This window comes from Scyliorhinus torazame, chromosome 3 (assembly GCF_047496885.1).
Source record: "Scyliorhinus torazame isolate Kashiwa2021f chromosome 3, sScyTor2.1, whole genome shotgun sequence".
In the NCBI taxonomy this organism is placed as follows: domain Eukaryota; kingdom Metazoa; phylum Chordata; class Chondrichthyes; order Carcharhiniformes; family Scyliorhinidae; genus Scyliorhinus; species Scyliorhinus torazame.
The window spans coordinates 203,182,343-203,195,836 of record NC_092709.1 but is presented as its reverse complement, the minus strand read 5'-3'; the positions used below and the strand labels follow the sequence as shown (position 1 = coordinate 203,195,836).

The 13,494-nt window shown below is 44.3% G+C and overlaps 1 protein-coding gene across 1 annotated transcript in view; it reads left to right on the top strand.

Annotated features, from left to right (window-relative positions):
• The window catches only part of scfd2 (sec1 family domain containing 2), a 512,739-nt gene that overhangs the window by 131,706 nt on the left and 367,539 nt on the right, over nt 1-13,494 (top strand). The window contains exon 4 of the mRNA XM_072496760.1: nt 9,078-9,253. Coding sequence (XP_072352861.1) covers nt 9,078-9,253 — 176 coding nt within the window. The remainder of the gene's footprint in view (nt 1-9,077; nt 9,254-13,494) is intronic.

The following is a 13,494-nucleotide window of genomic DNA, read 5'->3' as shown; positions in this document are numbered from 1 at the left end:
TTGCTGGGCTCCCTGAGCACCTAACACACCTGTCCCCGCACCCAAAGAACCGGCTTATCCTTGCCTCCGTCATGTGAGCCTTATGGCAGCACCTTAAATTGTATGAGGCTGAGCCTCGCGCAAGAGGGGGAAGAGTTCACCCTCCCCAGGGCATCCGCCCACGTCCGCCCCTCAATCTCCTCACCCAACTCCTTCTCCCAGTTACCCTCTAGCTCCTCCACTGAGGCCTCCTCCTCCTCCTGCATCACCTGATACGTTGCCGAGATCCTCCCTTCTCCAACCCACACACCCGACAGCACCCTGTCCTGGACCCTGCGTGGCGGCAGCAGTGGGAACTCCACCACCTGCCGCCGAACAAGCGCCCTTACCTGCATATATCTGAATCGGGGACCACACCGAGGCCCCCACCTCCCCCCTGTGACGTCTCCATTGCCCCCAAATTTTGATCTCATTTTCAATCAAGATCCTATCTATCTAGGGCAGCACAGTAGCACAGTGGTTAGCACTGCTGTCTCACGGCGCCGAGGTCCCAGGTTCGATCCCAGCCCTGGGACACCGTCCGTGTGGATTTTGCACATTCTCCTCTGTCTGCATGGGTCTCGCCCCCACAACCCAAAGATGTGCAAGATAGGTGGATTGGCCACCCTAACATTGCCTCTTAATTGGAAAAAAAACAATTGGATGCTCTAAATTTATTTTTAAAAAAAGAACCTATCTATCTCTGTCTTAAAGATATTTAGTGATTTTGGCCTCCACAGCCTTCTGCGGCAATGAGTTCCACAGATTCACCATTCTCTGGCTGAAGAAATTCCTCATCATCTCAATTTTAAAGGATCGTCCCTTCATTCTGAGGCTGTGGCCTCGGGATCTAGTTTTTCCTACTAGTGGAAACATTCTCTCCATGTCCACTCTGTTTAGGCCTCTGAGTATCCTGTAAGTTTCAATGAGATCCCCCCTCATCCTTTCAAACTCCGTCGAGTACAGACCCAGAGTCCTCAACTGCTCCTCAGATGACAAGTCCTTTATTTTGGAGATCATTCTTGTGAACTTCCTCTGGCCAGCACATCCTTCCAGCTCAAAACTGCTCACAATATTCCAAATGAGGTGTGACCAGAGCCTTGTACAACCTCAGAAGTACATCCCTGCTCTTGTATTCTAGCCTTCGTGCTAACATTGCATTTGCCTTCCTAACTGCCAATTGAACCTGCATGTTAACATACATAAGAACATAACAACTAGGAACAGGAGTAGGCCACCTGGCTCCTCGAGCCTGCTCCGCCATTTAATGAGATCATGGCTGATCTTTGTGGACTCGGCCCCACTCTCCGGCCCGTACACCATATCCCCGAATCCCTTTATTCTTTAGAAAGGTATCTATCTTTTTCTTAAAAACGTTTAAAGAAGGAGCCTCAACTGCTTCACTGGGCAAGGAATTCCAGAGATTCACAACCCTTTGGGTGAAGAAGTTCCTCCTAAACTCTGATTTCTGAAGCCTTTTCCCACTCATACAGTGAATGGTAGAACCTTCAAGAGTATTGACAGTCAGAGAGATCTAGGTGTATAGATCCACAGGTCACTGAAAGGGGTGGAGAAGGTAGTCAAGAAGGCATACGCATGCTTGCCTTCATTGGCCGCGGCATTGGGTATAAAAATTGGCAAGTCATGTTGCAGCGGTACAGAACCTTAGTTAGGCCACACTTGGAGTATAGTGTTCAATTCTGGCCGCCACACTACCAGAAGGATATGGAGGCTTTAGAGAGGGTGCAGAAGGGATTTAACAGGATGTTGCCTGATATGGAGGGCATTAGCTATGAGGAGTAGTTGAATAAACTCAGTTTGTTCTCACTGGAACGACGGAGGTTGAGGAGCAGAGGTCTACAAAATTATGAGGGGCATAGACAGAGTGGATAGTCAAGAGACTACCCAGGGTAGAGGGGTCAATTACTGGGGGGCATAAGTTTAAGGTGCGAGGGGCAAGGTTTAGAGGAGATGTACGAGGCAAGTCTTTTACACAGAGGGTAGTGGGTGCCTGAAACTCGCTGCCGGAGGAGGTGGTGGAAGCAGGGGCGATAGTGACATTTAAGGGGTATCTTGACAAACACATGAATAGGATGGGAATAGAGTGATATGGATCCCGGAAGTGTAGAAGATTTTAGTTTGGATGGGCAGCATGGGTCGGCACAGGCTTGGAGGGCCGAAGGGCCTGTTCCTGTGCTGTACTTTTCTTTGTTCTTTGTATTTCGAAAATAGTCTATACCTCCATTTCTCCTTCCAAAGTGCATAACCTCACACTTTTCCACATTATATTCCATCTGTCAATTCTTTTCCCACTCTCCTAGCCCACCTACTGCAGCCCACCTGCTTCCTCACGCAGCGTGTCCCTCTGCATATCTTTGTATCACCTGCAAACTTAGCAACAATGCCCTCAGTTCCTTCTTCCAGATCATTCATGTATATCGTTACTGGGCGTGGTCTCAGCACCGACCCCTGTGGAACACCACTAGTCACCAGCTTCCATCCTGAAAATAATAACAATCTTTATAAGGGTCACAAGTAAGCTTACATTAACACTGCAATGAAGTTATTGCGAAAATTCCCTCGTCACCACACTCCGGCACCTATTCGGGTACAATGAGGGAGAATTCAGAATGTCCAATTCGCCTAACAAGCACGTCTTTCGGGACTTGTGGGAGGAAACCAGAATGCCCAGAGGAAACCCACACAGACACTGGGAGAATGTGCAGACTCCGCACGGACAGTGACTCAATTGAACCCAGGTCCCTGGTGCTGTGAAGATACAGTGCTAACCACTGTGATACCCCTTTATCCCCACTCTCTGGCTTTTGCCAGTAAGCCAATCCTCTATCCATACCAGTACCTTGCCCCCAAAACCTATCTTATTTAGCAGGGGCTGGTTTAGCACAGTGGACTAAACAGCTGGCTTGTAAAGCAGACCAAGGCCAGCAGCGCGGGTTCAATTCCCACACCGGCCTCCTTTTCACACTAACTTAATTTGAAGCCTACTTGTGACAATAAGCGATTTTCATTTCATTTCCTGTACAGCACCTTGTCAAATGCCTTCTGGAAATCCAAATAGATCGTGTCCACTGGTTGTCTTAACTTCCTCGTTACCTCCTCAAAGAATTCTGACAAATTTGTCCAGGCATGACCTCCCTTTGACGAATCCTTACTGACTCAGTGCGATATTCCCATGCACTTCCAAGTGCTCCGCAATCTCATCCTTAATAATAGACTCTAAAATCTGACCAACAACCAAAGTCAGGCGAACCGACCTATAATTTCCTGTCTTCTACCTTCCTCCCTTCTTAAACAGGAATGTTACATTAGCCATTTTACAATCCTCTGGGTCTTTCCCTTCTTCCAGTTATTCCTGAAAGATCACCACCAATGTCTTCACACTAGCCCCGCTATCTCCTTCAGAACCCTGGGGTGTCGTCCATCCGTTCCAGGGGATTTATCCACCTTATGACCTTTCAGTTTCCCCAGCACCGTCTCCTTAGTGATGGCCACTTCACTCATCTCTTCCCCTGACTCTCTTGAAGTTCTGGTATGCCGCTGGTGTCTTCCACTGTGAAGACTGATGCAAAGTACCTATTCAGTTCCCCTGCCATTTCTTTGTTCCCTATTACTACTTCTCCAGCCTAATTTTCAAGTGGTCAAATATCAATTCTTGCCTCGTTCTCTTCTTTTATATTACAAGCTAACTTACGCTCATATTTCATCTTCTCCCCCCCCCCCTACTTGCTTCATTTAGTTGTCCTCTGCTTGATTTTAAAGGCTTCCCAATCCCACTAATACTCGCCACTTTGTATGTTTTTTACTTTGCTTTTACACTACCTTTGACTTCCTTTGGCAGCCATGATTGCCTCGTCCTCCCTGTAGCATGTTTCCTCCTCCTTGGGATGAATTTCTGTTGTGACTCCCGAATAATCCCCAAAAGCTCCTGCCGTTGCTGTTCAACTGTCTTCCCTGCTAGGCTCCTTTTCCAATCAACCCTGGCCAGCTCCTCCCTCATGATTTTGTAGTTACCTTTATTCAGTTATCATACCGTTACATCTGATTCCAGCTTCTCCTTCTCAAACTGCAGCGTGAATTCTATCATATTGCGGTCATTGCCCCCTGAGGATTCCTTCACCTTAACTTCCCTAATCAGGCCTGTTCCATTACACATCACCAAATCCAGAATTGCTTCTTCCCTAGTAGGCTCTGTCACAAGCTTCTCCAAAAAAACATCTCATCGACATTCCACAAATTCCTTTTCTTGGGATCCGCTACCAACCTGATTGTCCCCCACCTGCAAATTGAAGTCCCCATGGTTATTGTAATATTGCCTTTCTTGTACGTCTTTTCTATCTCCTGATTTATTTTCTGTCCCACATCCTGACTACTGCTAGGGAGCCTGTACAAAGGCCCATCAGGGTCTTTTTTCCTTTGTAACTCTACCCACACAGATTCTACCTATTCCGACCCTATATCGCTCCTTGCTATCGATTTAAGTTCATTTGTTACTCACAATGCAACTTGCACCATCTGACAGTCCTTTCAATTGGATACATATCCTTGGATATTTAGAACTCAGCCCTGATCCCCTTGCAGCCACGTCTCTGTGATCCCAAAACATTGAACCCGCTAATTTGAATGTGCTCATTCACCTTGTTTTGCATACTACGCGCATTTAGGTACAACACCCCCAGTCCTGCGTTGATCGCCCTCCTTCTCATAGTTGTTCCCTTTTTTGCTGTGCCTGAAGTTGGATTCCTGCCGCCTTCTATATTCTCTGCTGTATCATGTGTTCTGGAAACTTTACTAACCCCTCCTGAGCCTTCGGCTCTTTTAACTCGTTTAAAGTCCTCATCATCAACCCCCCCCCCCCCCCCCCCCCCAACTATTTAAATTAAAGCCCCATCTACAGCCCTAGTTGTGTGATTCGCCAGGACTCTGGTCCCAGCTTGATTCAGGTGAAGACCGTCCCATCGGAACAGCTTCCTCCTTCCCCAGTACTAGTGCCAATGTCCCATGAATTCAAGCCCATCTCTCCCACACCAATCTTTGAGCCACGCATTTACCTCTTTAATCTTATTAGATCGTGGCTCAAGTAGCCATCCAGAGATTATTATCTTTTTGGTTCTGCTTTTTAATTTAGCACCTAGCTGTTCATATTTCTTCAGCAGAACCTCTATTCTTGTTCTACCTATGTTGTTGATAGCTACGTGGACCACGGCAACTGGATCTTTATTCTCCCACTCCAAGTTCCTCTGCAGCCCAGTTGAGATATCTCAAACCTGCACACTTGGCAGTCAACAAAACCTTTGGGACTTGATCCTGATCACAGTGAACAGTGCCTGTGCCCCTAACTATACTATCCCCAATTACAACTACATTTCTTTTCTCTCCTTCCAACCTGAATGGCTCCCTGTACCATGGTGCTGTGGTCAGTTTGCTCATCCTCCCTGCAGTCCACAATCCTGTCCACACAGAACATAGAACATAACAGCGCAATACAGGCCCTTCGGCCCTCGATATTGCGCCGACGTGTGAAACCACTCTAAAGCCCATTTACACTGTTCCCTTATCGTCCATATGTCTATCCAATGACCATTTGAATGCCCTTTGTGTTGGCGAGTCCACTACTGTTGCAGGCAGGGCATTCCAGGCCCTTACGACTCTCTGAGTAAAGAACCTACCTCTGACATCTGTCCTATATCTATCTCCCCTCAATTTGAAGCTATGTCCCCTCGTGCTAGACATCACCATCCGAGGAAAAAGGCTCTCACTGTCCACCCTATCTAATCCTCTGATCATCTTGTATGCCTCAATTAAGTCACCTCTTAACCATCTTCTCTCTAACGAAAACAGCCTCAAGTCTCTCAGCCTTCCCTCATAAGATCTTCCCTCCATACCAGGCAACATTCTGGTAAATCTCCTCTGCACCCTTTCCAATGCTTCCACATCCTTCCTATAATGCGGCGACCATAATTTCACGCAATACTCCAAATGCGGCCGCACCAGAGTTTTGTACAGCTGCAACATGACCTCATGGCTCCGAAACTCAATCCCTCTACCAATAAAAGCTAACACACCGTACGCCTTCTTAACAACCCTCTCAACCTGGGTGGCAACTTTCAGGGATCTATGTACATGGACACCGAGATCTTTCTGCTCATCCACACTGCCAAGAATCTTACCATTAGCCCAGTAATCTGTCTTCCTGTTATTCCTTCCAAAATGAATAACCTCACACTTTTCTGCATTCAACTCCATTTGCCACCTCTCAGCCCAGCGCTGCAGCTTATCTATGTCCCTCTGTAACTTGCAACATCCTTCTGCACTGTCCACAACTCCACCGACTTTAGTGTTATGTGCAAATTTACTCACCCATCCTTCTACGCGCTCGTCCAGGTCATTTATAAAAATGACAAACAGCAGTGGCCCCAAAACAGATCCTTGTGGTACACCACTAGTAACTGGACTCCAGTCTGAACATTTCCCATCAACCACCACCCTTTGTCTTCTTCCAGCTAGCCAATTTCTGATCCAAACTGCTAAATCACCCTGAATCCCATGGCTCCGTATTTTCTGCAGTAGCCTACCATGGGGGACCTTATCAAACGCTTTATTGTAGGGAGCAAGAATCTCAAACCTGTTGGTCAAAGACTGTCACCCTACCCCTGGACCCCTCTACCTGTCTCACTCGCAGCCACACACTCCTGTCTCTGACCACTGGCCGAATTCAAGTTAATTAGTCTAAGGGTTGTGACCTCCTGAAACACAGTGTCCAGGTATCTCTCCCCCTCCTGTGTCGCAGCGTCAAAGGTCAGAATCCAGCTCATCAACTCTGAGCCGGAGTTCCTTACGCAAACAACACTTACTGCAGATGTGGTCAATGGAACCACAGTGGGGTCCACCATCTCCCCCCACATACAACAACAACACATCACCTGGCCCTCCATCTCGATTTTATTCAATTAGATTTAATTTTTTTTTCAAATTTCCGGCTAGTTTTAGTCATTCTAATCTGTAAAATAGTTATCTTTTTACCTTTAATCTGAAAGCAATGTCGAATAGGTCATGAAAATGAGCAGTTTCTTGCCAGCCAATGAACTTGGCATTTTCCCATGACGTCACTCCTGGATTGTTTTTCAAACTCAACCGGCTGCCCAGAGGGTCCCTCTCAGCTCCAGCTCTATTTAAATCTCCGCTCTGACTCTCAGCTCCGGTTCTATTTAAATCTCCGCTCGGACTCTCAGCTCCAGCTCTATTTAAATCTCCGCTCGGACTCTCAGCTCCAGCTCTATTTAAACCTCCACTCTGACTCACAGCTCCAGCTCTATTTAAATCTCCGCTCTGACTCTCAGCTCCAGCTCTATTTAAACCTCCACTCTGACTCACAGCTCCAGCTCTATTTAAACCTCCACTCTGACTCTCAGCTCCAGCTCTATTTAAATCTCCGCTCTGACTCCAGCTCTCTTTAAATCCCCACTCTGACTCTCAACTCCAGCTCTTTTTAAATCTCCGCTCTGTTTCTCACCTCCAGCTCTATTTAGATCTCTGCTCTGACTCTCAGCTCCCGCTCTATTTAAATCTCCGCTCTGACTCTCAGCTCCCACTTTAATAAAATCTCCGCTCTGACTCTTAGCTCCAGCACTATTTAAATCTCCGCTCTGACTTTCCGCTCCCGCTCTATTAAAATCTCCGCTCTGATTCTCAGCTCCTGCTCTATTTAAACCTCCCCTCTGACTGTCAGCTTCCGCTCTATTTAAATCTCCGCTCTGACTCTCAGCTCCTGCTCTATTTAATCAACGCTTTGGCTCTCACCTCCTGCTCTATTTAAACCTCCGCTCTGACTCTCCGCTCCAGCTCTATTTAAATCTCTGCTCTGACACTCAGCTTCAGCTCTATTTAAGCCTCCGGTCTGACTCTCAGCTCCAGCTCTATTTAAATCTCCGCTCTGACTGTCAGTTCCCGCTCTATTTAAATCTCTGTTCTGACTCTCTGCTCCCGCTTTATTTAAATCTCCGCTCTGACTCTCAGTCCAGCTCTATTTAAACCTCCGCTCTGACTCTCAGCTCCAGCTCTATTTAAATCTCCGCTCTGACTCTCAGCTCCAGCACTATTTAAATCCATGTTCTGACTCTCGCCTCCAGCTCTATTTAAATGTCTGCTCTGGCTCTCAGCTCCAGCTCTATTTAAGCCTCCGCTCTGACTCTCAGCTCCAGCTCTATTTAAATCTCCGCTCTGACTGTCAGCTCCCACTCTATTTAAAACTCCGCCCTCTCAGCTCCCACTCTTTTTAAATCTCTATGGTGACTCTCCACTCCTGCTCTTTTTAAATCTATGTGCTGACTCTCCGCTCCCGCTCTTGCTCCCACTCTTTTTAAATCTTCCTGCTGACTGTCAGCTCTTGAAGTATGTTTCAAACTATTTTAGGACCCACTTCCCTGCTGCCCCCTTATCTAGCAAGCAGCTTACATTGGGTACTCTAAATTTATTTTAAAACAAGTTTCCACGACACTGTTTGAAGAAGAGCAGAAGATTTTCCAAATGTCTTGGCCAACAATTGTATTTCAACCAAAAATGCAGATTAACCATTCATTTTAATATTCTATGTGGCATCTTGCTGTGCATAGGTTGACTATTACATTTGCCTATCAAAGAATAATGACTACACTTTCAAAGTCATTTGTGTAATGTGCTCTGGCTCATTGTGGAAATAACTTGCCCTTTTGCATCTCAGCACTTCACAGCTATGTATTATTTTTTAACCATAAAAGATAGTTGGTAGAAATTAGCCTTCGTTCAGTTTCAGAGAATTTATTCTCATGTCCTTTTCAGTTTCTGTTGTAATAAAATGCATGACCGATAAAACCTGACCACAGCTGCACAAAAGATAAGCGAGCTTTTGGAAATAAAATCGCACATTCTGGCATTCACAACTGAGACAAATATATTAATTTTCTTTTCATAAGGCTGATTTATTTTTCTAATTTAGTCATCACCTTGAAGCTGAATTTTAAATGTATCTTTGATGGTTTCCATGTGTCCGTTTCCTTCTACAGGTAGAGTCACACCTGAACAGCTTCACTCTTATGTCCAGTTATTTAAGAACAATTTGAAAGCTTTGGAAAATCACTGTGGGCTTTTGCAACTCACCATGGCAACAGTGCAGACTTTGGGACATGGTTGCTACTCAAAATGGGACAACTTCCTTGCTTTTGAAAGATTGCTACTACAGGTTTGTCATTATTCACTTTTTTTCTTTCAATGGCTATCTCAATATTTCCTGCACTACAGTATTAAACTGAAAAGTTGAATCTATTATAAAAACAAACATCCAAACATCACATTTTACTCAAAACATTAACTCTGTTTCTCTTCCCATAGATGTTGCCAGACTTACTGAGTTTTTCCAGCAATATCTGTTTCCATTTCAGATTTCCATCTGAACCATCTTTAGCCATCAGTGCCAAGTGGATGATGCACGTCATCCTGCTCCTGCGATCTTGTCAGGGATCGAGTCTTTGCTTGTATCCCTTACCTTCAGCTGTTTGTTGATGCCAGGTGGAATTAATCAAATTGGCTAGACTGGCATCTGTGATGCTGTGGAACTCTAGAAGAGGCTGAGATGGATCGTCCACTGGGCACTTAAGATGTTTGCAAATTCTTCAGCCTTACCTTTTGTACTGACGTGCTGGACTCCCCTATCATTATGGATGGGGATATTTGTGGAGTTTTCTCCTCTGATTAACAGTTTAATTATCCACCATAATTCACAACTGAACATGGCAGGACTGCAGAACTTTGGTCTGGTATTTTGGTTGTGGATTGTATATTTGAAGGAGAGTTCAAAAAATTTTAAATAGGGAATTGATATAAATATAAATGTATTGAGAGGATGCAGGAAAGTGTGGCTATGCTGGGATTAGGTTGTTGTGGTTAAAAACAATGGCACAGTTTTGACTGGTCTGTTATCTGCACAATCTTAAATTGCAAAGCAGGATTGTAAGTAAAACCTGTGAGCAAATTTGGCACCAGGGACTTAAAATGTGGAGAAATTAAAAGTAATAACTTCCAGAAACCTAATAACATTTTGACAACTTAGAAAATCTTGATGTAGTTTTATTTTTAATTGCTGCCCCTTTAAATAATCTCCTGGTCCTTTGGCTTGTCTTCCTCTTTCATATTTTCCCACGAGTTCTTCTGTCGCGTGGGAGGAATTCATTGGTTTAGATTTAAAATAGTAATATTGAAAGACAAGTATGCACAAATGCATTTTTTGTTGTGCTTGATCTACCTGCATGACTGCAACCAAGTTCAAGCAGGAATCGATGGGGAAAAGCAGCTTGGACAACAGATTCCCTGACTGCTATATTTTCTATTGTTAAATCAGTATTGCTTTTCCTTGTTTTTTTATTGAGTAACCAGAGAATTGGATGTCATCCAGTAAAATTACAAGGGCAACGAAGTGATATGGCAAGGACTAAAGTGCTTTTGAAAACAGTCTGAAAGCATATCTAAGCTGATATTTCATGGTGACTGACAAGTGTATGGAGATTAGGAACAGAAGATATTACCCGTGATAAGTACACAGAAGTTAATTTCAACATTAACATTTTACTAAATGCACATATAATACTTATTTGAAGAACACTTTTCTTTCTCATTTGCTTTGCTCCATTTGATTAACTGTTTCAATACTTGGAGAACAATGAAATGGTAGAGAAATTAAGCAACTACTTTCCTCTGAAGAAGAAATCACAAATAACTTCCCAGAAATGCTGGGGAAGAAAAGGTCTCTTGCGAAGGAGGAATTGGAGGAAATTAGTATTAGTAAAAAAAAACGATGAAGAAATGAATGGGACTGAAAGCTGATAAATCCCCAGGTTTTGGTAATCTATACCACAGGGTACTAAAGAAGGTAACCATGGAAATAGTGGGTGCATTAGTTGTCACCTTCCAAGATACTGGAACAGAACTGACAGATTGGAGAGTGGCAAATGTAATACCGCTATATATAAATGGAGAGAGGAAGAAAGCAGAGAATTCTCGACCGGTTTTCCTAACATCAGTAGTAGGGAAAATGATGGAGTCTATTATTAATGTTGTGACAACAGGACACTGAAAAAACAAAAAATATATCAAAGTCAACATGGATTTATGAAATAGAAATCATGTTTGGTAAACCTACTGGAGTTTTTTTGAGTACATAACTAGCAGAATAGATCAGGGAGAACCAGTGGATGCGGTGTATTTGTATTTTCAGAAAGCTGTATCAAGACCCGCATAAGAGGTTTGTATGCGAGATTAAAGTGAATGGAATTGGGACGAGTATATTTGCATGGATTGAGAATCGGGCAGCAGACAGGAAATATGGGTCTTTTTCAGAGTGGAAGGCATGGTGACTAGTGGGGTACTATAGAGAGCAGTGCTTGGACTTCAGCTATTCAGGGATTTGGATGAGGGGATCATAAATAATATTTCCAAGTTTGCTGACGACACAAAACTCAGTGGAATTATGAGTGGTGAGGACGGAGTAAAGAGGCTTCAAGGTGATTTAGACAAGTTGAATGAATGGGAAAATACATGGCAGATGCAGTATAACGTGGATAAATGTGAAGTTATCCACTTCGATAGAAAAACAGAATGGCGGAGTATTATTCAAATGATGGTACATTGGGAAATGTTGATGTACAAAGGGATGTGGGTGTCATTTTACATCAGTCATTGAAAGCAAGCATGCAGATGCATCAAGCAGTTAGGAAGGCAAATTGTATTTTGACCTTCGTTGAAAGGGAATTTGAGTACATGAGTAAGGATGTCTACTGCAGATGTGCAGGGTCTTGGTGATCACCTCCTGAAGTATTGTGTCTTTTTACCGAAGAAAGGGTATACTTACTATAGAAGGAGTTCACCTGCCAGATTCCTGGGATGACAGGATTGTCATATGAGGAGAGATTGGGTCAACTGGGCCTGTATTCACTAGAATTCAGAAGAATGAGAGGGGATCTCATTGAGACGTATATAGTTCTGACAGGGCTGGACATACTGGATGCAGGAGTGTTGTTTCCCCTGGATGGGGGTCTAGAACAAGGGGTCATGGTCCTAGGATACGGGGTAGGCCGTTTAGGATTGAGGTGAGGAGAAATGTCTTCACTCGGCAGGGGGTGGGGGGTGAACCTGTGGAATTCTCTACCACAAGGCTGTGTAGGCCATGAGGAGTTTTATTGGTGGGGTTGGAGGGATGGGTATTGATTATTGTTCATGTTTCTTTGTGGGTTTTTTTTCTCTCTCCTTTGGCAATAAAGCTGGTTTTGTGCGGGGGCTGGTTGGTATGTGAGAATTTTGATGAATGGTACACAGAGGAGAAGGGGACTTTTAGTTAACAAGTTAGTTAGCTAGCAAGAGTGAAGGGATGGGGTTAACTGCAGCTCATATGGTAGGGCGGCTTTTAGGTATGAGCTTGGGAGTATTGTTTTTATGTTGGGTGGGTTCATGGGTGGCGGGGGGGTGGGGCTGGTAGTCTTTAGCTGCCTAATTGATGCTGGTTGGGTGGGGAAGGGTGAGGAGGGAAGGGGATAGTGGTGAGTTAGCTTTCTGACGGTGCCTGGGGACTTTTCTTTGTTTGGTCATATTGGGGAATTTGGTGGCCATCTTGGGTGGGTCTGGTGTAAATACACTGAGTAAATAGTTTGCTACCATAGGCAGACTTTTTGTAACCTTGGTTAAACTAACATTTGTAGATCTCCAAATTTCTTTCTCTGTCAGTCTGGCCTCAATAAAAGTTGAGACGGATTCGCACGTAAACAGAAGTTATTTATTTAGCTTGCAAGCTTGAATCATCTTACAGAAATGTAAGAGACATCCAGCTTCTTACATCCCAGAAAACGACTGAACTAAAAGACAAAGGGATCTCTGCAAAATCAATTCAAATGGTATCAAGTTTCACATACTCGACGGACATAGGTCAGCCTATGTCCCTCCTGACCTGTTCGATCTATTCTGATTGGCTCACTTCCAATCCCTTTCTCTGGCCCCTATCAATGCAGCATCACTCTCATAGACCCACCTCTTCCTGCTTTTTCCATGCGGTCTCAAATTCCTTTGTCCCTAACTGCAAGAATCAAAGTGGCTTATTTCTACATTACATTAACTAGTAACTCTAAAGTAACTATTTTATATCACATTCGTCACATTCACCTTACTGTTCATCTTCCTGAATCTTAATAACGGCGACGAGGTGAAATAATTTTTAACTCTGATTCTGGACGTCCCCCCACTCTGGAAGATTGCTGTGTGGAACTGACTTTTAAATATGCTGCTTTTTGGGAAACTGGAGGCCTTCGAGGCAAGCCTGGATAATTGGCTCAGTACCAGAGAGGATGAGGTACTTTTTCCAGGCCAGCAGTACGCAGAGGGGATAAGGTAATTTTTCCAGCCCAACAGTACCACTGGAGAGGACCAACTGAAGGTAATCCT